This window comes from Neoarius graeffei, chromosome 3 (genome assembly GCF_027579695.1).
Source record: "Neoarius graeffei isolate fNeoGra1 chromosome 3, fNeoGra1.pri, whole genome shotgun sequence".
In the NCBI taxonomy this organism is placed as follows: domain Eukaryota; kingdom Metazoa; phylum Chordata; class Actinopteri; order Siluriformes; family Ariidae; genus Neoarius; species Neoarius graeffei.
In genome coordinates this window covers 45,045,173-45,072,157 of record NC_083571.1, presented here as the reverse complement: position 1 = coordinate 45,072,157, position 26,985 = coordinate 45,045,173, and the positions used below count along the sequence as shown (strand labels likewise).

General features: G+C 40.9%; 1 protein-coding gene across 3 annotated transcripts; it reads right to left on the bottom strand.

Moving 5' to 3' along the window:
* Positions 1-43: 43 nt before the first annotated feature.
* Positions 44-13,266, bottom strand: irf1a (interferon regulatory factor 1a). 3 transcript variants are annotated; one of them, XM_060916879.1, is made up of 9 exons: positions 13,178-13,266; positions 12,765-12,907; positions 11,582-11,681; positions 9,439-9,618; positions 8,526-8,609; positions 8,208-8,354; positions 8,076-8,128; positions 806-899; positions 44-615 (listed from the first exon to the last, which is right to left on the bottom strand). In XM_060916879.1, the coding sequence occupies exons 2-9, from the start codon at positions 12,849-12,851 to the stop codon at positions 539-541; spliced, it is 822 nt and encodes a 273-aa protein (XP_060772862.1). In that variant the 5' UTR covers positions 12,852-12,907; positions 13,178-13,266; the 3' UTR covers positions 44-538. The 3 variants fall into 3 exon arrangements, with proteins under 3 accessions (XP_060772862.1, XP_060772861.1, XP_060772863.1); XM_060916878.1 differs by having other exon boundaries at positions 12,765-12,969; positions 13,178-13,263; XM_060916880.1 differs by lacking the exon at positions 8,526-8,609 and having other exon boundaries at positions 12,765-12,969; positions 13,178-13,263.
* Positions 13,267-26,985: the final 13,719 nt, after the last annotated feature.

Sequence of the window (26,985 nt, the reverse complement as noted above, 5' to 3'; positions counted from 1 at the left end):
TTTCACTCAGTAGACACATGGTTTGTCAGAAAGAAATGTACAATTTTAAAGTATAAAACATTTTATTATAAAAGCAATATCAGAATGACAAAGATTTGGAACTTGAATTGTCATTAATATAGTGATTAGTTTGAATATAAAGTGTGGCAATATAACTTAAAGCACCATTTGGTCTTCATTTGGACAGGAAGGGTCTGAATAGACATCCTGTATGTTTTCCTGAAAGTCTGAAGCAGAAGTCACGTTTAGTCAAAGTTGATATCCACTTAGTAATTTTTTAGAAACTGATCTTGACAATACGGAAAAGAGGTCTTCAGGAGTATAGTCTGAGGCCTTAGAGTGACCAAAAAAAAAAAAAAATGGTTATAGCTTAACACCAATCATTTAACTTGCTCGGTGCTCTTAATATTCATATACAGGTAGTCATGCTTATAGTTTGTAAATCATTAAAAAGGTCCATTAGTTGGGTGTTCCGTACTCGATTCCAGTTTTGTGATGTTTACAATCCATCCTGTTAATGCAAATCTTGCTGGTTGTCTCAGACAAATTGACTTGTCGTGTTGGGATTGTGCCAGTCTGCCTGGAATGGGTAGTTCGAATAGTCCATTGTTCCATCTGTAATAACAGCAGCCAAAAAAATAAATAAACAAAACAATGTTGAGAACAGATTTGATGAGTCACAATGTCTTTTGAGTTTATATAACAAGTTCACTTGAGCATTGCCAGATCTTTTAAAAGAACCACAATACTGATCACAATTGTGATGTGAGGTTTAATAAAAGGGTGTTGTGTATTGCTAACTTACAAAGACCTTCCATCCAGGAATTTGTTGGTCGCCAGCCTCTTTCATGCTCATGCAAAGGAGCCCAAGTGTCTGTGTTCTGGAGGTGATCTACTATCTATAGTGCAAAAGAACACTTCTGTTAGGGTTGCTCAAAGCTACAGAAACTGTTAATATGCCAACATCTGCTTCAGTTAGTTAAAAACTTACTGTATCAGCGTCAGAAGCTAAAGTGTCTTTATAATTAACCATTATAAAAGCCGTTGGGGCGGCAAGGTGGTGTAGTGGTTAGTACTGTCGCCTCACGGCAAGAAGGTCCGGGTTCAAGCCCCGTGGCCGGTGAGGGCCTTTCTGTGCGGAGTTTGCATGTTCTCCCCGTGTCTGTGTGGGTTTCCTCCGGGTGCTCCGGTTTCCCCCACAGTCCAAAGACATGCAGGTTAGGTTAACTGGTGACTCTAAATTGACCGTAGGTGTGAATGTGAGTGTGAATGGTTGTCTGTGTCTATGTGTCAGCCCTGTGATGACCTGGCGACTTGTCCAGGGTGTACCCCGCCTTTCGCCCGTAGTCAGCTGGGATAGGCTCCAGCTTGCCTGCGACCCTGTAGAACAGGATAAAGCGGCTAGAGATAATGAGATGAGATGAGCCGTTGAATCAGGTCTCTAAGTTGGGGGGGAATCATATGACGTCCTAAGCACTGACTTGAGATGTTCCAGTTATGCCCTGGTACTAGTAAGTTGCATTCTCACTGTACGTTCTCTCAAGTAGCACTATGCTTCCTATACAGTGAAATTTCCTCACTAGTATGCACTCAAACACTAGCATGTTTCATCAAATGCCAAAATCTCCGTCAAAGACGTCTTTTCTCTCCAAAGGTTTTTTTCTGCACTGTTAGCATGCTCCCTGTTCGAGGGGATATTGTATGCTAATATGAACACGTTCCAGCAACTTGAATGAAGTCATAAGGTTTATGATGACACAACATCCAAACTCAAATCTAGTCACCTTGGCTTACTACTACTAGGCATTTTAAAACAAATGCATGGAAAAAGTTGCGTGTGTGGCTGGTGTAAATGGGCTAGCTGACCTAAGCCTTCTGATATTTGAAAGGTTAAAATTTAAAAAAGAAAAAAAGTTTTATTTGCTGTTAACAAATGCCTTAAGGCATATTAGTTTTTACTTTGGTAGAGCCAAACACAACGCCACCAATAATCCATCCATTATCCGTAACCACTTATCCTGTGCAGGGTCGCAGGCAAGCTGGAGCCTATCCCAGCTGACTATGGGCAGGGTGCACCCTGAACAAGTCATTAGATCATCGCAGGGCTGACACACAGAGACAACCATTCACACACATTCACACCTACAGTCAATTTAGAGTCACCAATTAGCCTAACCCTGGCCTGGCGCCAGGAACAGTTTACTAAGGTGGGGTTTGCATTAGACCGTATCAGCGGATCATCAGATTAACGTTTTTAAAAACGATTAGCGTGCACACAGTGACGCCAATACACGGATACGCTAATCACAAGACTAATTCGGCACGTAAGTTGAGAAATGTGTCAGTGCGGCTCATCGCTTCCTCCTCAGCGGCTGCGCTCCAAATCACTCCGCCCTGAACAGCGAGTGCCCTCTGGAGGGTGTGCACTCCGGCCCTGCGCAGCTCACAGAGCGCGCGAGTGAAGCGCACGAGCAGTGATTTGGGACTGAGCCGCTGTGCGCAAGTCACTTACCACTTGCAAGTGGAAGGATGGCAAGCCTAAACACAATCATAACTACACAATGGGCAGTATTTGCATCAGTATTTGCAGTATTTTCATACTTTTATACTCTTTAATGAAAGGTGATACAAGGCGGAAGTCCGCGCCGTTTTTCAGCAGTTGCGTCACATGACCAACGCCAGCGAATCAGGAAGGTGGATGTCACAGTGACGTTGTCCAATGACGATGCCAGCTAGAGCTCAGCACAGCGTATCCGCGTATTCTCAATGTTTACACAGCACCGGACCAGACACGATCTGGATTGAATACGTGGACCCTGGCGGATTCCCGTTTCCCGGCGTTTCCAGGCATTTTAATGTAAACGGACAGTGCATCCGCGAAGAAAACAAGACAGATACGGTCTAATGTAAACTTGGCCTAAGGGGGCAATTAGAAATCGCAAGGGGCCAAGTATTTTTCATAGTGATGGCGGACTGACAACGTGTTTCAAACAATTAACTGCGCCAACCACAAAACCACGGCCCCGAAGGTTGCTTTAGTCCGGGAAAATCATGTGACATATTACCAGGGCAGTTGCGCTTTATCAACCCCCGTGCCCACCTGTTAACCCTCCCCTCCAATTTTCTCACAGACACGCGGTACAACCGGAAAGATGCCAAACATAAAACAACACACACAAACCTACAGGCAAGTCCTTTACATTTAAAATACATACAAATAGCTCCGCGGCATGAAAACAAAACGTCAATGCAAGTCTAAGGTACTTGGCTCGGCGGCCAAAATAATAATTAAAAAAAAAAAATCAACAGACCCCGCGGCTGCACCAGTAATAGCCTTCCTGACTCGCACCAAGTCAACGCTAACCACTTAATCCGCGACCCTAGTTTAGGCGTGTAGGGGACAAAACACTCTGAAGTGATGAATTTTCACCCCCGCTGCATGGGAGGTGATGTCAACGACACATATTCTTACGCTATTTGCGCACAAAGCGGACCATATATGAACACGTACACCAACATAAACGGAGATAAACTTAGCCTACAAAGAAAGAAAATGGATTCACAATATTGTGATTGAATTTGTTTAATTCGGCGGGGTAAAGACTACTCCCGTAAACTGACTGCATATTGCAGGATATTGCAGAGACAGTGCACTTGTAAGTGTACATGTAAAACCCCCGCCCGCCCGCACGACCCCTCCCCTTGTCCTTATCACAGGTCTGTGTGTGCGCGGCTGTGTCAGCATTTCACACATACACCCACAATAACTAGTAGTCCCCAGTAGTTAGGATTGATACATAGCGTCAGCAATGAAAGAGTAACAATGTGCAACGTAAGAATCATAACAACCAATCAGATTTATTCTACCGTGCCACTTTTAGTAGTGATTTATGTGAAATATATTTTTGTGCAATGCGCAAACACTTAATATTTCGTATTTGAAAACGCAAATTATTAATACGTCTATAATACATTATATTTTCATAAGAAACAATTAAGTGATCTGAGTCTCCGTTGAGGGGGCAGGCGGGGCTGTAGCCACGAGGGGGCGACGCCCCCTTTCGCCCCCCCACGGCGCCGGGCCTGGCCTAACCTGCATGTCTTTGGACTGTTGGGGAAACTGGAGCACCCGGAGGAAACCCACGCGGACATGGGGAGAACATGCAAACTCCACACAGAAAGGCCCCCGTCAGCCACTGGGCTCGAACCCAGAACCTTCTTGCTGTGAGGCGACAGTGCTAACCACTACACCACCGTGCCGCCCACCAACAATAATGATTATAAGAAAAAGACACAGAATGCTAGGAAGAAGAGAGATTGGAGCTGAAGTCTTTCTAGCCGAGTCTGTAGATTCACACACCCTGTCAGTGATGGCTATGTCAGGTGATTCCACAGAATGAAAGTTCCTTTAGATTTGATCTCCATTTGGGCTGTAATACAGTGGCAGATGTAATTGAGGTGAACTATTTACTCTGTTTTCCTATGTCCCCAGAATTCCATTTTAGAAGCAGTTTATTTGTAGAGCACTTTTTACAACAGACATTTCTGCAAAGCATCTGTACAGAAAAATAAAAGCCAATATCTCACTGGGCTGCGACAGCCTGTGACAAGTTGGAGACACAACAATTGCGATAAAATATGCGAATTAGCACCAATTTTCACTTGGAATCACACTGAATTGATATTCGCATATTTTATCGCAATTGTTGTGTCTCCAACTAGTCGCAGGCTGTTGCAGCCCAGTGAGATACTGGCTGAACTCGCACTTCCTGTTTCATGGAAACTGACTTGAGAAGGGTTCGTGATGGCTTTGCGACACTAGCGACACATTCGCGGCTATTTCGAGAGAAATTTTGTCGCACAAATTTTTTGAACATGTTCAAAATTTCAGCAACGAAGGAGCGACACTTTGCGACTCGTGAGAAAATTGAGAAGCCCCGCGAATGTTTCAAGACACTTTTGAAACTCTCTCGCGAATGACGTTCGCAATTTGTCGCAAGCTGTCGCAGCCCAGTGAGATACTGGCTAAAGACTTTAAAAATATGAACTAATTTTACCCATAAAAAATGTATTAATTCCTATCAATAGAAACTAAAATCAAACATGCTACTAGATTTTCCATTCATTCATCCATCTCATCTCATTATCTCTAGCCGCTTTATCCTGTTCTACAGGGTCGCGGGCAAGCTGGAGCCTATCCCAGCTGACTACGGGCGAAAGGCGGGGTACACCCTGGACAAGTCGCCAGGTCATCACAGGGCTGACACATAGACACAGACAACCATTCACACTCACATTCACACCTACGGTCAATTTAGAGTCACCAGTTAACCTAACCTGCATGTCTTTGGACTGTGGGGGAAACCAGAGCACCCGGAGGAAACCCACACGGACACGGGGAGAACATGCAAACTCCGCACAGAAAGGCCCTCGCTGGCCACGGGGCTCGAACCCAGACCTTCTTGCTGTGAGGCGACGGCGCTAACCACTACACCACCGTGCCGCCCCTACTAGATTTTCCAATCAAGGTAAAAGTTATATAAAATTACAGGCAACTGAATGGTAAGTTTAGCAGGGATTTTTGGTTGTTTGAACAAAAAGGTTATGAAGAAGAAGCCTTTATTTGTCACAGGCACACTCAAGCACAATGAAATTCATCCTCTACGTTTAACCCATCTGAAGCAGTGAAGATACGCACATGCCCAGAGCAGTGGGTAGCTATACTACAGCACCCTGGGAGCAGTTGGGGGTTAGGCACCTTGCTCAAGGGCACTTCTACCCAAGGCCACCCCATGTTAACCTAACTGCATGTCTTTGGGGGAAACCAGAGCACCCAGATGAAACCCACACAGACATGGTAAGAACATGCAAACTCCACACATAAAGACCCCCGCCAGCCGCTGGGCTTGAACCCAGAACCTTCTTGCTGTGAGGCAACAGTGCCTGTACACTACACCACTGTGCCGCCTCAATGCATGTTTGTTTTTGGTTATCATGTTTGGTATTCAGAGGCAACATGGCAAGAAACTAGTAATACATTACACACTTAAAACAATTTTGAAAACATGAGTGCAGCTGCCTAACTTGGTTTGGGTGTGAGCTGTTGCTATATCATTAGGTTTTAACCTCACGTTTAATATCACGACTAGGTGCCACTGGTTCGTAGTACAGGGCATTGCTTTAAGACAACACAAGAAGCTAAAATGCAGCATGTTGAAATCTTTCTATATTAAATATAGAAGTGTGATGATATTCACCACTATTGGTGAAATTCAATATTTTAGTGACTCAAATTATGAACCTTTCTAAGAGAAACCCAGTGAAGCCTAGCTTCTGTGGGCTCCCATGGCAGACTCAAGTACAATGTGTATTAATGGGAAGAAAGACTAGCGCTTCTTGAACAACAGGCTTTTAATACATCGTTTTGAGTCCTGGCTGGATGCCATGCACCACAGGGGGTGAATGGGAGTGTGGGTGGTTGGGTTTTGCATAGAAAGAAATACCTCAATGATTATTGGACAGTGTGCTCTTCGCTTGTTGCATCTACCTACTACCAATCACTAAACCTATCAGCACCAGTCAGATAGAGGGCTCAGAGCTGCAATATTAGTCCGAAGCATAATTCATAACAGTTTTACACAAGTAGTATAGTTTGTTCTTTTCACATTGTAATTGGTAAATATTGTAAATAAATTCTCATCATGTAGAAATGCTCTTACTTTCACTATTAAACATAGCTGTGAGTTCTACTGTTAATTTTTTTTTTTACAGTTTGACTTCACTAAGTGTTTAAGTGATCGCAATCAGTCAAGAATTTTTTCTGACCACATTTCTTCTGCAAATTGGACAATTCATCACTGTCCTTCCAGGTTGTAATAATACATTCGACAGTTCTTGACCTAATTCTAGTAATTTCAGCAATCTCCTTAGTTGTTTTCTTTGCTGGATGTAGGCCAATATTTCAACCCTTCTGAAACGCAGTAACTTTTTTCCATGTCTATGGGATACGTTTGCCTGTATGGTTGTTTATGAAATGAGAAGCTACTCACTGCATCAGTTAGGGTTAAAAGAATTGTTGCCACCTGAAACATATTAATCGCTGCAGTAATTATCCAATCAGAGGCTTTAAATATTCCATCCATCCATTATCTGTAGCCACTTATCCTGTACAGGGTCGCGGGCAAGCTGGAGCCTATCCCAGCTGACTATGGGCGAGAGGCGGGGTACACCCTGGACAAGTCGCCAGGTCATCACAGGGCTGACACATAGACACAGACAACCATTCACACTCACATTCACACCTACGGTCAATTTAGAGCCACCAATTAGCCTAACCTGCACATCTTGGGACTGTTGGGAAAACCAGAGCACCTGGACGAAACCCATGCAGACACGGGGAGAACATGCAAAGTCCGCACAGAAAGGCCTCCGTCAGCCACTGGGCTCGAGCCCAAGATCCCAGACCCTTCTTGCTGTGAGGCAACAGTGCAAACCACTACACCACCGTGCCACTCACTTTAATCAATCCATCCATTATCTGTAGCCGCTTATCTTGTTCTACAGCGTCGCAGGCAAGCTGGAGCCTATCCCAGCTGACTATGGGTGAGAGGCGGGGTACACCCTGGACAAGTCACCAGATCATCGCAGGGATGACACAGAGACAAACAACCATTCACACTCACATTCACACCTATGGTCAATTTAGAGTCACCAGTTAACCTAACCTGCATGTCTTTGGACTGTTGGGGAAACCGGAGCACCCGGAGGAAACCCACGCGCACACGGGAAGAACATGCAAACTCCACACAGAAAGGCCCTCGCCGGCCACGGGGCTTGAACCCAGGACCTTCTTGCCATGAGGCGACAGCGCTAACCACTACGCCACCATGCCACCCACTTTAAATAGTTGTTTATTTAACTCCAAATGGGAAATTTTTTTTGGCCAGGCAGTGTATATAGATACTATATAACTTCAATAACAGACACTTGTGCTTCCTCTATTTTAAAAAGCACCAGCCACCATTGGTTCATTTTCACAATGAGCTATGCTAAAATGTCTTGGTCAAATTTCTTACCTTTAACACTGCTTGAGTCTGCTCATGGTCTTCCACTGCATTTGCTTGGACTTCTGTGGAAGAGTTAACATTCATAAGCACTGTCCAAAGAAATCTTTATTATACGTCTGCCTGATATATAATTTCTCTTACCGTGTGCTGTTGTGCTGATATTGGCTGGGGAACAGCAGTAGGTAGCTGAGTGTTCTTCTTTCACTGATGGTAATGTGGAGTAGCAGTTTTTAGCAAACATCTCAGGAACAACACCTCTGACATCTTCCTTATACTTCCAGAAAGCGTCTGGAGAAGAATGAGAATAGAATTGATTGTTCTCATATAGGAGAAACTTACAGATGGTTTGAGTCAAATGTTGAATTTCAAGGCAATTTTTTAAAAGTTTGAACAGCCCTTATGTTTAACTGATATCTTGGTGCTATTGGTGGTGTTTCTATCGAATGGCACTTTGCTCACCCGTAAACCTTTCCAGAGGTGCACTGGTGTGTGGTAGTAATGCAGGCAAACCAACTCTGCCATCCTTCATGTCTAAGCTGGACACTGGAGAAAGTGGACAGCAGGTACTGAAGGGTAAATCTCAACTCCAGTGCATGTTTGTTATATTTGCACCATCTTTAAGTTGGACTGTTCAAACTTTTTATCTTCAGTTAGAAATTTGGTTAATAGAATTTGTTTAATTGAACCATTACATGGCTTAAAATATTCTTCCTTTTTGCCACAATTTGGAGGCATCAGAATCCAAATCTGAATCAGAATCATGCTTTATTGGCCAAGTACACTAACTTATACATTTCATCAGTATTCCCTAGACATAAGGTGGATCAACAAGTTTGCGGTGACCATTGACAAAAAAAAAAAAAAACATCACAAATGCCCTTTTTCTACTCTACTGGGATCTAAAACATTTACTGTAGTTGCAGCTCTTGAATTTCAGATCTCACTCTTTTTACTAGCCTTTATAACACTATCTCTAAATCATGGATAGCTTTATCCAACCTTTGGAAAACATGGATATTGTTGGTGAAATCCTACTAATTCTTACTTGTATCAGACTTCATAATTAATAAGTATGGCACAAAAATGACATATTACATAAAAGTCATCATTCTGAAGCACTCTCGAGTAGGAGCACTTAGTCCCAACCTTGGTGTTTAGCTGTGGTGATCTTTGAGTTCGTACAGTATGTGTCAGTGTATGAGTGTGTTTAATTCTCCCTTCCACCATTTTGTACTTGTTTGTAATCAGCACATTTGCTGGAACTGTTGGCACTCAGACTATATTCTCTCATAAGTTGCTTTGGATAAAAAAAATGTCAAATGTGTAAATCTAAATGTAATGAAGAAGTGATATATTAGCTTTTAACACTTGCCTTTTCTCTTCTTTGGCAATTTGCTGTTGGGGAGTAGAATATAGACTCGAAAAGCATTGTGGCCTTTCTTGATGCTTTTGTCTCGAAGCTCTTGGACGTCTGGCAAGGAGTTGAGAGCACAGCGGAAGTTGGCTTTCCAAGTCTTGGGATCTGGTTTGTCTATGCCAGGTTTGTATCTCCCTTGTAGCCACAATTAATAACACACAAAACATACTGATTTACCCCAAGCAGCAGTTATTATAATAACAGAATGAGTCACTCATACCATAAAGTACTCTTAAGAACTCATCTATAACGTAAATAAGTACTTAAATTGTGTCCTTGTGATAAAAGTTTATTGTACTGAGCTTGAGCAATTAGGTTTTTCTTCATTTCAAGTACCACCTTGACCAGATGATAAGAAAAATGATGATATACTGTTCAGAATACAACCCTTCGGGGTCATTTTTCCAAACAAAAACCACTATGACCCTGACCAGGCACTTACTAAAGACCGAATGGATGAATTCTGGAAATCGGCATGGTGTGTTTGTCCTGCAAGCTTCATATCTAACAGCTTGCTCGCACATGCATGAAAATAAAAACCTCCTGCAAGATGCAACAAAAATTTCGCACAAGTGGGAGATTTTTATTTTCATGCATGTGCAATAGGATGGTCCCGAAATGTATGGGAAAAATTTTTTTTTACCAAAACATTCCGACCACCCTACCATTTTTTTTTACATAGGCTAAAAGAAGGCAACAAGCAAAATTTCAGAAAAATTGGTTAATATTTAGAGGTGCCACACAAGGTTGCAAATCGGGTTAAGCCATTAACATTAGTTGGTGCGTAGACTGTTGCACAGAAGATCTCAAACTCCCAAAAAGTCACAGTTCTAGAGGGAATATGCCACTTCTATGAAAAAGAAGAGGCAGGAAGAGTTTATAGACTGATAGAAGGTTAACCTTCATGCACTAAAGGGTTCTTAAACAATGAGCACTGATCGTAATATGCTGATGAAGTTGTGAATGTTTTTCTTTCTATGTTTTTCAGATGGCTAGCAACAGTAATACAAGTAGTACCGGTGGTGCAAAGCACAACACCAGAAAGGACAATTATGTTTGGTTAATTGGTCCCACTTCCAAGGAACGGTCTGGGAGAAAGCTTCCTTCTGCTAGGGAAGTCCTTAGTGTGTTCTTTTATCTCCACAAGATCCCATAATACCGAAGGGTTTAGAAAATCACAGACAAGTAATAGCTATTGTTACTTTGAACACAGGAAGTTATATTACTGTATTGTTTGTATTAATATGAAACAGTTAATAAGCCACATTATTTTATATTGTGTCTTGAGTGAAAATTTAATGGCTTTGTGGCACCTCTAAACATTGTTCAATCTTAACCAAATTTCGCACAATAACTTCTTTTAGGCAATGTAAAAAAAAGGTAAGGTGGTCGTAACAAAATCCTAAAAAAAAAATTTTGGGACCACCCTACTGTGCAAGCAAGCTGTTAGATATGAAGCTTCTGGAACAAACAGATACCATGCTGATTGACAGCATTCATTCATTCAGTCTGTTGCATCTTGCTGGACCATAGTCGTGAAGCACACCTAAAGCATAAGATTTCCTTCTGAACCTTCCTTTCTGCTATTTTTGTATCTATGTTTGTATTTGTTTAGAATGCATTACCTGTTCATTCTGAATAATGCATTTGTATTTGGTTACATTCCTAATTTTTTACTATATTGTTGTAATAATCTTTTCCTTACGTCTTTTCCCACTTCTATGTGGGGTTGCTGTAGGTAGATTGAGCCGATATGGTTAAAGACCTTGCCCAAGGGCCCAACAGTGTCAGCTTGGTGGTGCTGGGGTTCAAAACCCCTCAGTAACCTAGAGCTTAACCCGTTGAGCCACTACTGCACCTTACTAGTAATAATCATACTTTTTCATTTCTTATCACCATGTTTTAGACAAACCTGAAATACGACTGTGCATCAAGCTCAGCGATGTATCAAATATCATTTAGTTTCAAGCAAGTGACTAATATACTGTAGCTCGGTCATATGGCCTCACAGTTTGCAACAGTATCTGCATGTGTTGGGGAAGCCATGCTGAGAAGTAATTGGAGACAGTGTCCACTGGTGCCTGGACTTGTCTCTCACCTGTATGGATGGCCCAGTTTCGAAACAAAGTGGCGTCCTTCTCGATATTCCAGCCATGTCGAGCAGCATGTTTCCAAGGAATCTGGAAGACCTGGGCAGTCTAAAGTTTGAAGAGGTTAAAAAACGAAGAAAAAAAAGCTCTTTGTTGAAAATGATCTTTCAGTAGCAGGTTTTTGAGATATAATATGGCTCATAAAAATATGAAGCTCATAGACAGGAGATGCATGAAGCTTATGGAGATGCTTTTTTTTCTCTGTTTTCTCGAATCCCAATAATACCAATATAATACCTTTATATTCCATTACTCTTAGGCCATATGATGAAAACCACAGCAAACATCTGAGAACACGGTATTTGGTACATTGTTTTGCGTAAACTAGAAAATCTGACATCCTTTGCTGAAGTTTTGTTTGATCATTTGAAGGTGTTGTGATAAACTGTAAAATACCCAACATGCCTATTATATATTTTTGTAAATTAGAAATGATTTACAAAACGAGCTATGTATAGTCAGTCAATCGTACAGTTCTCAGTTTATCATGACACATACAGTTCCCGGGAAAAGTCTGGACACACCCTCTAATTCAATTATTTTTCTTTATTTTTATTAATTAAAAGTCGCTTCATGTCTTAAAGTAATGACGGATGTCGTTTCTCTTTACTTACTTGAGCAGTTCTTGACATAATATGGATTACTACAGTTGTAGAATAGGGCTATTTACTGTATTATTATTGTTTACTGTTTGCTCTCAAACACATTCAGAAACCACGAAGTTCCACAAATTAACTTTTGACAAGACATTCCAGGTGACTGCTTCATGAAGCTGGTTAAGATAATGCCAATAGTGTGCAAAGCGTCATTCAATGATGAAACATATTGTTTTTGTTTACCATATAATCCCATAGATGTTCTATATGTTATAGTTTTGATGTTTTCAGTATTGTTCTACAATGTAGAAAATAGTCAAAATACAGAAAAACCTATGAATGAGTAGGTGTGTCCAAACTTTTACTTGGTACTGTATGTGTGTGTGATGAAACCCCTCTTACAGTATAATCAATCAGGTGTCATGTTATGGCACCTCAGATTTCTACTTCTGTACATGACATACATGTTGTTCAGAAGCATTTATGACATTTAGAAAACATGTAACAATTGTGAAAACATGAAATTAAGCCTTACTTCATCCAGCCACATAACTCCGGGATAGCTCCCTGATTTAATCTGATCTTCCAGCCATGGCCGTAAACGCTGGCGACCCTGGTGCATCTTTGAGTTTTGGTCCTTCTCAAGACGCTACCCCAATTTTGCCCTCCTTCTTTATCCTGTGTAGTTTGACAAGTCAGCAATGCAGATGCTTATTTTTTTTTCAAGTCTTTCCTTGTACCTAGTTTCAGATTACACACAAGGTTTTAAGAATGTTTAAACCAAGAGCGTTTAGTGCTGTAATCTGATGATACTGATAAAACATGTATGTTTCACAACTGTGATCATTAACATACAATCACTTCCATTCACTACTTTTAACAATTTAATGATATTAAACTGATTTTGCAAATAAAAACATGACAGATCAGTACAAGGAAACAGCTTACCTCTTGCTCTGAATGTTGTTTTGTGCAGCAGAAAAACAGCCGTGACTCTTTTAGCAGGGCATAGCTTCTTTTTCGTGCTCTGTACCTGCTCCAACAGGTTCCTGCTGTTTCCAAAACCCTACTGGAGAATTTCTCTGGTAGTGAATGATCTAACCAACCGACCCCATCTTCAAATCACTGGCGCATTTTAAGGTTTGTTTTTTTTTTTTTTAATGCTGCTATAGAATTATTGCCTCTGAAACAAACTTTAAAAGAAGGAACCTGTAGGATTATTTTAATATAAATATAAACTGTTCTACTATGAGTTGGAGACAAATCTTAAGGACAACAATTCTGAGACACTGAATACAAAAATGATCTTCATGCATTTGCTTTTGATTAACATCTCACAGTATATTAAATAACTGACTGTGTTTACTGTGGAAATTTTGTGAATTTTTGAAAGAATGCAGTTTAAAAAAAAAAAATCTTACAAGATTATAACTAAGAGTGTATGATTGTGTTAACAATTAGAGTATCTGTTTAATCACCTTGCCTATAAGTCAGTCAATATATGACACACTTGCTTTAGTCTGTTCCATATACTAGTGTGAAATAAAGCAGTGACTGACAAATCAGAAACATGATATCTAATTGGTGAAAGATCATAGCGTCACTTTTTTCTTGAGAACTTGACTGAACTGGTAGGTAACATCAGGTAAACACAAACATCCTGAGGGCTAGAAGTATGTATTCAGATAACTCCTTTTTTTTTCTTCAAGCTTGATCAGCCTATCTTGAGAGCACTGGGCACGAGGTAGAAATATAGTTTGGAATGTACCTCAGTCCATTTCAGGCAGAGTAGGACAAAGTACCCAAGTTCATTATTTCAGTTAAAGTACAGATCCCGCTGGTCAAATGTTACTCCGATACAAGTGAAAGTTCTCCAGTCAAATTTTTACTTAAGTTAAAGTACTGAATTATTCGCTTTAAAAAATACGAAGTACATTTTCTCTCAACGCATTGTTGTATTATTGCCACAACGCTTACAAAACCTAATGTCTCTGAAGCAACCGACTGGATTTACTGACTAACTTGTAGAACCTGTAGATTAAACGCCCGGTAGAACGTTACAAAATGAAACAATTGAACTGACAAAAAAGATCCACTGTCATTCTATTTATTTATTTTAAATTTTAACACTTCTACCCACCCCCACAAAGCAGCATGGTAGTGTTCTGACACAGCTCTGGCAGTGTCAGAATCATCAATAAGATGCTAGCTAGTTTTTCTCTTTGGCTACTGGTAAAAAATATGTAGTAGCTATCGTAATTATGCAAGGTCACAAAAGCTACAGTGTTAACATTATCAAAGGCAGAAATGTGAATTTAGAAAATGAACGCATGCTGTGCCATCATGGTGGTTTAATGTTAAGCTAGCTAATCAGTGAAACGCCACTCGACATGCTAGCAAAGTCTTCTCTTCTCATCATCTCTAGCCGCTTTATCCTGTTCTACAGGGTCGCAGGCAAGCTGGAGCCTATCCCAGCTGACTACGGGCGAAAGGCGGGGTACACCCTGGACAAGTCGCCAGGTCATCACAGGGCTGACACATAGACACAGACAACCATTCACACTCACACCTACAGTCAATTTAGAGTCACCAGTTAACCTAACCTGCATGTCTTTGGACTGTGGGGGAAACCGGAGCACCCGGAGGAAACCCACGTGGACACGGGGAGAACATGCAAACTCCGCACATAAAGGCCCTCGCCGGCCACGGGGCTCGAACCCAGACCTTCTTGCTGTGAGGCGACAGCGCTAACCATTACACCACCGTGCTGCCGCTAGCAAAGTCTTTTCAAACTAAATCATATTGGGTAGCTAATGTTACTAGAAAAGAAAGACTTCTACATTTTGTTTATTTGGCAAGATTATGCTAAAACACATTTCTGAAAGGACTTCAGATAAGTTAATGTTATTCATGTTAGCGTAACTCTGTTCGTACATGCAGTGTCCAAGTTAACTAGCTATGTGTTAGCGTTAGCCGTGGACAAGGCTACGGCAACTTGGCGAGCAAATTGATAGAAAGTCATTTGACTAACCAGACTGCATAGCTATTGCAATGTTATCACTAGCTCTAAAAGCACAAACAACTTCAATGCACGCTTTCTCTTGGAATAAAACGTTTATATCCCTCAATATGCTTCCGCAGGTTGGATGGCGAGTTTTTGTAGGCCGTGATGTGCTCCGTTTCAGGCAAAAAAAAAAAGCAAATATTCAAAATGAAACCAATCTTTAATCCTTTCAGAAAACTGAAACACAGGTTCATGGGCCCTAGGTGCGTACATTACCCAGAAGAACCGCCTCCTTCCATTCTGACATCAACTGATCATGTTGAATAATGCTGTTGATAAATCACTGAACTTGATTTTGAACGTGATGTGACCCTAGTGATTACTGAAAGGCTGTCTCAGTGTCACCTGTGAAAAACAAAAAAAAACAATCATGTTTTAGAAAAGAAAAAGAAAAAACATCCACTTTCAAAGCTGCTCCATAGTAACGAGTAACAAGGACCTTGACAGAAATGTAGTGGAGTGAAAAGTACGATATTTGTCTTTCAAATATAGTGAAGTTAAAGTCATAAGTCCCCCGCCCCCCAAAAAAAAGTAAAGTACAGATATTCAAAAAGTGTACTTAAGTACAGTACTCAAGTAAATGTACTTTGTTACTGTCCACCTCTGATTTCAGGGCATCATATAATCACACATTCCATGTATCCCTCCAGCCAGAAGCTGTGCCAGTGAGGTGCCATGGCTGCCATATTTTAAAAAGAGATGCAGCGGTCATATTTTAGAAAGGACTACACCTAATTGTAAGCCAGTATAAATATAAATGCAAATATACATTCACCATCCAGTTTATTAGAAACACCTGTACAACTGCACATTCATGTCGCTATCTAATAAGCCAAATCATGTGGCTGCAGCACAACACAAATCATGCAGATACAGGTCAAGAGCTTCAGTGGTAATGTTCACTTCAAACATCAGAATGAAGAAAAAGTATGATCTGTATAACTTTGATCATGGCATGGACGTTGGTATCAGAAGTTGGTATCACACAAAACATTCTCTGGCAGTATTGGGTACCAACAGCCATATTAGACTGGTACCAAAATCCAGAATTGTGACACCCAAAGGCATTTTTGAGACAAAGTCGGCAAACAGTCTTATTTTGTCAATTTGGGTGTGCCGAATTCAAATCTGCAATATGCCGAGCTCTATCTGACCTCTGTTGACCTCTAGAGGTCATTGAACTTTGGGCCTGTAAACGTCTCAGCTGAACCCAGTTTCTCAGCTTTCTAAGGAATGAAATGTACTAAAATGATTAATGAAGTTAGCAAATGGCCTTGTTTGTTAAATGTTTGGGTGCTGAATTCATTTTTCATTTGTAAAACGACATATGACCTCTGGTAACCTCAAGGTCATTAAACTTGGCCTATAGGCCTGTGCATTTAACGGCATTTTTAAACTGACTTTACTCCCCCAAAAAGAATATGAACAGACAAAAAACAAATAGAAAGGAACAAATACAACATTAAATGCCAGTCCATGTACATGTGACTTACTTTTCACAATGAGAATGCCTAGGCGATCACCTTACATAACATTGCATTACATTTAGCGGTTATTGTTTATACAAAGCTACTGAAAAAAGGACAGATTCAGCAGCATACAAAATGTGGGGGCATACAGGGTATACAGGTTAATCAGGGTTAGTATATATGAGAGTTTTTTTCTTTGTTGTTTGTTTTTTGTTTTGTTTTGTTTTAAATGGGGTAAAGCCTTTACAAAAAACAAACAACAAAGAAAAAAACTCTCATATATACTAACCCTGATTAACCTGTATACCCTGTATGCCCCCACATTTTGTATGCTGCTGAATCTGTCCTTTTTTCAGTAGCTTTGTATAAACAATAACCGCTAAATGTAATGCAATGTTATGTAAGGTGATCGCCTAGGCATTCTCATTGTGAAAAGTAAGTCACATGTACATGGACTGGCATTTAATGTTGTATTTGTTCCTTTCTATTTGTTTTTTGTCTGTTCATATTCTTTTTGGGGGAGTAAAGTCAGTTTAAAAATGCCGTTAAATGCATAGGCCAAGTTTAATGACCTTGAGGTTATCAGAGGTCATATGTCGTTTTACAAATGAAAAATGAATTCAGCACCCAAACATTTAACAAACAAGGCCATTTGCTAACTTCATTAATCATTTTAGTGCATTTCATTCCTTAGAAAGCTGAGAAACTGGGTTCAGCTGAGACGTTTACAGGCCCAAAGTTCAATGACCTCTAGAGGTCAACAGAGGTCAGATAGAGCTCGGCATATTGCAGATTTGAATTCGGCACACCCAAATTGACAAAATAAGACTGCTTGCTGACTTTGTCTCAAAAATGCCTTTAACTCCTTAAATAAGCACTTTTTTGAATTTTGGTACCAGTCTATATCATGAACAGTCACAGGGATCACACGTTTTCTTTATTCATTTCTTCACTGTGCTGCTACCACATGATTGGCTGATTAGATAACTGCATGTATGTGAAGGTGTACAGGTGTTCCTAAGAAAGTGGATGTTGAGTGTACATTGTCAAAATTTTGACTGAGCCGAACTCTTGGAAATACTAGTTACACTATGTATTTAAGATGTAACTAGGATGGTTTATAGGCTTATAAGGAGGGCCCTTAAGCTACTTCAGCACAATGGGAATATCCAACACCAGTCTCATATATACAGGCTCCAGTTAAAAGGTGGTGTAGTGGTTAGCACTGTCACCTCACAGCAAGAAGGTACTGGGTTCGCAGCCGACGAGGGCCTTTCTGTGTGGAGTTTGCACGTTCTCCCCGTGTCTGCGTGGGTTTCCTCTGGGTGCTCCGGTTTCCTCCACAGTCCAAAGACATGCAGGTTAGGCTAACTGGTGGCTCTAAACTGACCGTAGGTGTGAATGTGAGTGTGAATGGTTGTCTGTGTCTATGTGTCAGCCCTGTGATGGCCTGGCGACTTGTCCAGGGTGTACCCCGCCTCTCACCCATAGTCAGCTGGGATAGGCTCCAGCTTGCCTGAGACCCTGTAGAACAGGATAAGCGACTACAGATAATGGATGGATGGATGGATAAAGAAGCTGCTCAATAATTATGCATACCTTAATTTGGGGTGTTAATGACTTTAGGCCACACTCTCCCTCATTACACAAATAAATACCACCTGAGAATGCTTATATCCAATTAGCATTCAAGTGTATATAGCTTGGGGTTGGAAAATATGTGTGGAAATAATGGTAGGGTCAGAGTACTCACCTGCCTATATATACTGTATATATATACACACACACATAGTCAGAAGTGTACAGATAATCATCAAGGATGGCAATATTGTGTTGATTTCAGAAAACCCAAAATAAATCAAAACTTGTGCACCAGATTCTTGTGGATTTTTTTCTCTCTCTTAAAGATCACTGAACGAACAATTCAGAGAAATCACTGAAAGCCCAGTATTGCCATGGAATTCATGTCCATGATGAGTGTATGGAAACTTCTGACCATACGTATAGTTCTCATCTCATTATCTCTAGCCGCTTTATCCTGTCCTACAGGGTCGCAGGCAAGCTGGAGCCTATCCCAGCTGACTACGGGCGAAAGGCGGGGTACACCCTGGACAAGTCACCAGGTCATCACAGGGCTGACACATAGACACAGACAACCATTCACACTCACATTCACACCTACGCTCAATTTAGAGTCACCAGTTAACCTAACCTGCATGTCTTTGGACTGTGGGGGAAACCGGAGCACCCAGAGGAAACCCACGTGGACACGGGGAGAACATGCAAACTCCGCACAGAAAGGCCCTCGCCGGCCATGGGGCTCGAACCCGGACCTTCTTGCTGTGAGGCGACAGCGCTAACCAATACACCACCGTGCCGCCCTACATACAGTTGTGTTTAAAAAAAAAATAGCAGTATGACATCAGTAACTTGATGAACCACTGTTAGTACAACCCCTGGCAAAATGTATGGAATCACCAGTCTTTCACTCATTCAGACGTTTTATTCTGTAGAACAAACTGAGATCACAAACATGATACAATAATAAAGTCATTCCAAAGTGCAACTTCTTGGCCTTCAGAAACACTAAAATAAACAAAGAAAATACATTGTTACAAATGTTACTTTTATAGACCAAGCACAGGGAAAAAAATATGGAATCACTCAATTCTGAGGAAAAAAATATGGAATCACTCAATTCTGAGGAAAAAAATATGGAATCACTCAATTCTGAGGAAAAAAATATGGAATCACTCAATTTTCAGGTAGAAAATAAGGACTCACCCAGTCAATTTCCTTTCCCTAAATTGACACCTTCCTCAGATTAGATCTGCTCGTTAGTCTGCAGTTAGAAACAGCGCAGTTATCACACCTTGGAGGGCTGCTGGACCAAGTGGATTGGCAAGAATCATGGCTCCAACAAGAGAGATGTCTCTTGAAACAAAAGAGAGGATTGTCAAACTTCTTAAAGAAGGTAACTCTTCACGCATGGTTGCCAAAGATGTGGGCTTTTCACAGTCAGCTGTATCTAAGATATGGACCAAGTACAAACAGCATGGGAAGGTTTTTAAAGCCAAGCGTACTGGTAGACCAAGGAAGACATCAAAGCGTCAAGACAAAAAACTTAAGGCCATATGTCTTGAAAACCGAAAAAGTACAACAAAACAAATGAAGCATAAATGGGAGGAAGCTGGAGTCAATGTACAAGTATGTGACCGAACCGTGAGAAATCGCCTAAAGGAAATGGGATTTTCATATAGGAAAGCTAAAAGAAAACCATCATTGACACCTAAACAGAAAAGAACAAGACTACAATGGGCTAAGGAGAAGCAATCATGGACTGTGGATGATTGGATGAAAGTTATCTTCAGTGATGAATCACGAATCTGCATTGGACAAGGTGATGATGCTGGAACTTTTGTTTGGTGCCGTTCCAGTGAGATTTATGAAGAGGACTGCCTGAAGAAAACATCCAAATTTCCACAATCCTTGATGATATGGGGCTGCATGTCAGGCAAAGGCACTGGGGAGATGGCTGTGGTTACTTCTTCAATAAATGCACAGGTTTACATTGACATTTTGGACAGTTTTCTTATCCCTTTAATTGAAAAGATGTTTGGGGATGATGAAATAATTTTCCAAGATGACAATGCATCGTGCCATAGAGCAAAAACTGTGAAAGCATTCCTTGGTGAAAGACACATCCAGTCAATGTCATGGCCTGCAAATAGTCCAGATCTCAACCCAATAGAAAACTTGTGGTGGAAATAGAAAAAAAATGGTCCATGACAAGGCTCTGGCCTGCAAAGCTGATCTGGCAACTGCAATCAAAGAGAGTTGGCACCAGATTGATGAAGAATACTGTTTGTCACTCATTAAGTCCATGCCTAAGAGACTGCAAGCCGTTATAAAAGCCAGAGGTGGTGCAACTAAGTACTAGTGATGTGTTTTGAATGTTCTTTTGTTTGTCTGTTTTTCATGATTCCATATTTTTTTCCTCAGAATTGAGTGATTCCATATTTTTTTCCGCGGCACGGTGGTGTAGTGGTTAGCGCTGTCGCCTCACAGCAAGAAGGTCCGGGTTCGAGCCCCGTGGCTGGCGAGGGCCTTTCTGTGTGGAGTTTGCATGTTCTCCCCGTGTCCGCGTGGGTTTCCTCCGGGTGCTCCGGTTTCCCCCACAGTCCAAAGACATGCAGGTTAGGTTAACTGGTGACTCTAAATTGACCGTAGGTGTGAATGCGAGTGTGAATGGTTGTCTGTGTCTATGTGTCAGCCCTGTGATGACCTGGCGACTTGTCCAGGGTGTACCCCGCCTTTCGCCCGTAGTCAGCTGGGATAGGCTCCAGCTTGCCTGCGACCCTGTAGAAGGATAAAGCGGCTAGAGATAATGAGATGAGATGAGATATTTTTTTCCCTGTGCTTGGTCTATAAAAGTAACATTTACTGACTTCCACAATGCTTTTTCTTCATTTCTTTTAGTGTTTTTGAAGGCCAAGAAGGTGCACTTTGGAATGACTTTATTATTGTATCATGTTTGTGATCTGAGTTTGTTCTACAGAATAAAACGTGTGAATGAGTGCTCATTCAAGACTGGTGATTCCATACTTTTTGCCAGGGGTTGTAGTAGAGAAATTTCTGCATGGCAAATAATTTACTTATAGATTGTAGTGTCATACTGTTTTGTAATTTTCCTTTTCACTGAGTGTCACCTCTTCAAGGACTAACGACTTAGAACATTCTGCACTGAAACATGTTCATCTTATCATGCTCATTAGGTGCCTAGCAGACGTGTGTAGAAGATGTGCATACAAGCCAGCGATTAGAGAAGATCCAACCAGCTTTAGAGCTGATCACGCTCCTGGAGCATGATCAGGGCATGTAATGCAATAGATGTCTTCTTTTTAAGAGTATATATAGATCTGAGAACAAAGGGATGGTATGATGGGTGTGCCGAACCCTCATCACTATGTGTCCGTTTCTGCAATAAACCTTCTTTCACTTGCAAAAGGATAAGACTGGTGTTGGTGTTTGTCATTTTTCCATGACAAGATGAAGTAGTGTAATAGAAAAACAACAGACCCAACTCTCATTACATGCACACTGCTTGTTCTGAGTAACCGATCCATTCATTGAAAGGGGCGTGTTCAAAATAATAGCAGTGTGGAGTTCTGTGAAATTCATTCTGTGAAAAAACAGGTGTCATAATTGTCCTTTATTAAGGAAGAAGGGAAGGAAATGTTTCAAATTGTTATATATTTCCTTCTGAATTGCTAAGTAAAATGGGCCGTTCCAAACATTGCTCAGAGGAACAACATAATTTGATTAAGTGGTTGATTGGAGAAGGGAAAACATATAAAAAGAATTGCAGCATAGTATAGGATGCTTAGTTAAAATGATCTCAAATGCTTTAAAATGGCAACAAAAACCCAAAAGACACGGAAGAAAACAAACAACTACTGGTAAAACGGATCGAAGAATAGTCAGAATGGCAAAGATTCAGCCAATCGTCACCGCCAGAAAGACCAAAGATGATCTAAAATTACCTGCAAGTACTGTTACAGTCAGAAGACATTTGATCGAAGCTAAGCCATCAGCAAGAAGCCCCCATAAAGGACCACTGTTGAAAAAACAGCATGTGCAAAATTGGTTAAAATTTGCCAAGGAACACATCGATTGGCCCAAAGAGAAATGGCGTAACATTCTGTGGATTGATGAGAGTAAAATTGTTCTTTTCGGGTCTAGTGGTCATCCACAGTATGTCAGACAACCCTTGGGTTCTGAATTCAAGCCACAGTACACTGTGAAGACAGTGAAGCATGGTGGTGCAAAAATCATGGTATGGAGATGTTTTTCATACTACGGTGTTGGGTCTATTTACTGTATACCAGGGATCGTGGATCAGTTTGAATACATCAGAATACTTGAAGAGATTATGTTGCTATATACCAAAGAGGAAATGCCCCTGCAAAAGGTTTTTACCAAGACAACGACCCCAAACACACAAGTAAGTGAGCAACATCTTGGTTCCAGACAAAAAGGATTGAGGTAATAGAGTGGCCAGCTCAATCCCCTGACCTCAACCTGGGCTGCCAACTCTCACGCAATGAGCGTGAGACACACGCATTTGATTGTCTTCACACGCTCACATGCCATACCTCCGATTTCTCACGCTAGAAAAAAATCTAGTTTATCTATCTAATCTAGGCTACCCATTGCGTCGCGCCAACCACTTGCGATTGATCAATTACGCCTTACGCACGGCTAAACAGGCAGAGAGGTGTTCCCTTCTGTACACACTCCCCTATAGTAGGTGGCGCATCTAATGATGCTGCACTCGCCGGAAGTTGGATAATTGCCTACCGTCAATTTAGAGAAAGAGGAGAGAGAAGAAGGTATCCGAGTTGAAGACGGGTGTCTCAGACAGGTTTGTACATATGCACGCCAATGTGTGGTGTTACTGGCGTAATTATGAACTTATATAAAGTTTCTTAATCGTTTTAGCCTATAAGTGTTGTGAGAATATTTAATGCCATATCGAGAGCTGTGTACTAGGCATGCTAAATCATTATAGGCCTCCTGCCGTGCCACAGCCTCTATCTTCCCCAACAAGCAGCACGGTAGAGCACCTCCTTAGCACACGTTTATTAAGGCGCATTTTTAGTTTGTTTACTGTATGTTATCATACTTTATGACTTTATTTGAAGCCATACTGGAAATGTTGTAAAATAAAGCAAGTAAGAGATAATATTACAAATGCAAGAAGAGCCATTAGCCACCATACCTATTGTTTATTTACAGGGTATTTATTTTTAATTATTTATGATGTATGTAATTGCTCAGTTAAAGTAAATAAAGCATGGTCACCTGTAATATCAAAGAACTTGAACTTGTGAATAATTAAAAAAAAAGACAGAGAACAATATACTGAAGAGACAGGATTTCAAAGAGGGCAAGACAGGTAGAGAATATTTGTTAGATAACAGGCCCTGATGAATGCTCTATTACTAATAAGAAACATAGATAAGAAATAAATTAATAAGAAATATATTAATATAGCTTATTTAAGTATGACCAAAATTTTTAAGCCCAACTTTGTGTGCACATTCCCACCTATGGCCAAGGTTCAGCTTTTTGTGTTTCAATACTGTTCAAACTTAATCATTTTAATGTTTCTTGTAGCACATGCACATTTTGCTTACTGTTTAAGCATTTTATTTGTTCTTTTGCTGTTGATATTTTTCCCCATGCCAATCTTCTGCTGAACCCAGTGGTGGGGAAAGCCCTTAAATGCATAATGAATAGTCAGTGAGGGACAATCTTATTTTTTGCAACAGTTATTAAAAACTTAACATTTAGTTTTAATTCAGAAGGTGTTTAGGCTTAGCTGATGAAATATTTTCAAACATGAATCTGCCTTTAAATCTGAAACACAGGTCTATAGGGCTACAGGAACATTGGCAGTCATCTGTAGTTTTCTAGTGTGGGGGCTTTTAAGCCAAAACTTGGTGCTTTTGTTGGCCACAAGCTGAAGGCCTGGCAAGTCAGGGTGCGTAAGAATGTAGGTATGGCACAGCAGGCCACTCCAAAAATCCACCAGAATGCAGGAACATCTACTAAATCCAAAATCTCAACCCCCCCCCCCTCCCCCCCCATTGTCCATCTCCAGCTGGATGACCCACAAACAAAACACCAGAATGCAGGGGGACAAGTGAATATCAAACTGAATACAAAATTCCCACTTACTGCATGGTGTGCGGAAAAATTTTGCCGTCGAAACCCCCCCCCCCCCCCAAAAAAAAAAAAAAATCTCACTCCAAGGAATTTCGAAAAGTTGGCAGCCCTCAACCCCACTGAAAACTTGCGAGGGTTTCTGAAGCAAAACCCAACAATTCACAGGAACTGTGGAATGTAGTTCATTCATCCTGGGCTGAAATATCTGTTAAAAGGTGCCTGAAGTTGGTTGACTTGATGCAATGCAGATGCACAGCATTTATCAAAAATAATGGTTATGCAACTAAATATTACTTCAGTTTGAGTTTGAAGAGAAAAAGGTTGACAGTGCTATTTTATTGAACAGATTAATATTCCTTTTCTTTGCTTCCTGTAAAATAATAACTCGGACTTGATAAAATTTGTTAATGCTTTAATTTGGAATTGAATGTGTAATGTTTCCACTACATCTGAAATATGGAAATAAAAGCAATTAAAAAATTAAAATGTATTAACTTTAAAAACCAAACAAAACAAACAAAAAAACGCACTGCTATTTATTTGAACACAACTGTACATGCAGAGGCCTACATACATTCAAACCCCACTTCCAGAAAAGTTGGGATATTTTCCAAAATGCAATAAAAACAAAAATCTGTGATTTGCTAATTCACATGAGCATTTATTTAACTGACAAAAGTACAAATAAAAGATTTTCAATAGTTTTACTGACCAACTTAATTGTATTTTGTAAATATAAACAAAGTTAGAATTTGATCCCTGCAACACACTCAAAAAAATTTGGGACAGAGACATTATTTCCACTGTGTTACATCACCTTTCCTTCTAAAATCACTTTTTAATCATATAGGATCTGAGGATACTAATTTTTTCAGTTTTGCAATTGGAATTTTTGTCAATTCTTGCCTGATACCAGACTTCAGCTGCTCAACAATCCGTGGTCGCCATTGTCTGATTCTTCTCTTCATGATGCACCATACATTCTCAATAGGAGACAGATCTGGACTGGTAGCAGGCCAGTCAAGCACACACACTCTGTGTCTACGAAGCCACACTGTTGTAGCCTGTACAGAATGAGGCCTGGCACTGTCCTGCTGAAGAAAGCATGGACTTCCCGAGAAGAGACATCACGTTGATGGGAACATATATCTCTCTAAAATACCAATATACACCTTTGTATCAAAGAAAGAAAGAAAGAAAGAAAGAAAGAAAGAAAGAAAGAAAGAACAACTTTATTCATCACATACTTGTGAAATTCCCCTCTGCATTTAAGCCATTTGAAGCAGTGAACTCACACATGCACACACACATGAGCAATGAGCACACACGCATACCCAGAACAGTGGGCAGCCATGCTAACAGCACCCGGGGAGCAGTTGGGAGTTAGGTGCCTTGCTCAAGGGCACCTCAGCCCAAGGCCGTCCCATATTAACCTAACCACATGTCTTTGGACTGTGGGGGAAACCCACACAGACACGGGGAGAACATGCAACCTCCACACAGAAAGGCCCCTGCCAGCTGCTGGGCTTGAACCCAGAACCTTCTTGCTGTGAGGCGACCGTGCTAACCACTTACACCACTGTGCCACCCAATCAATGGTACCTTTATACATATGCAACTCACCCATGCTGTGGGTAGTGATGCCCCTCATACCATCACAAACTCTGGATTTTGCACCTTTCTCTGAAAACAAACTGGATGGTCATTTTCACCTTTGGCACGAAAAACTTGACACCCGTTTTTCCCAGAAGCAAGCTGAAATGTGGACTCATCTGACCACAGCACATGTTTCCACTGTCTTTTGGTCCATGTGAGATGAGTTTGGGCACAGAGAAATTGGTGGCATTTCTCCATAGAATTGATGAATGGCTTCCTCTTTGCATAATACAGTTTCAGGTTGCATTTTTGAATGCAGCAGCAGACTGTGTTAAGTGACAGTGGTTTTCTGAAGTACCCCTGAACCCATGGGGCTATATTTGTCACATTAGCATGATGGTTTCTTAGACAGTGCCACCTGAGTGCTTGAAGATCACACACATTCAACAGTGGTTTCTGACCTTGCCCTTTACACACTGAGATGTCTCTGAATTCCCTGAATCTTTTCACAATATTATGTAGTGTAGATTTTGAAAGACCTACATTTTATATGAAAATTATATGATAGAAACAATCCAGACTGGGCACCCACTCAGAAAACAGGCTAGGTTTCATCCAAGGTCGGACTTGATTCTTCGGCAGCCAAACCAGATAGAACACGATATCTGGGTATTCAATGGTCGGTAGAAGCGTCTTATCTTCAGAAAAGTCTGACTTTTTTAAATAATATGGGTCAAAACCATACATAGCTATCTTCGCTCGAGCGTTCACATCGTGATAATACTGAGAAAATTCAGCACTGTTTACAGACATGCTCTCAGCGGCTGCCATCATAATCACTTCGTATATCCACCATCATGGCGGGCGCTATGACGTACAATGGTGCTTAAAAGTTT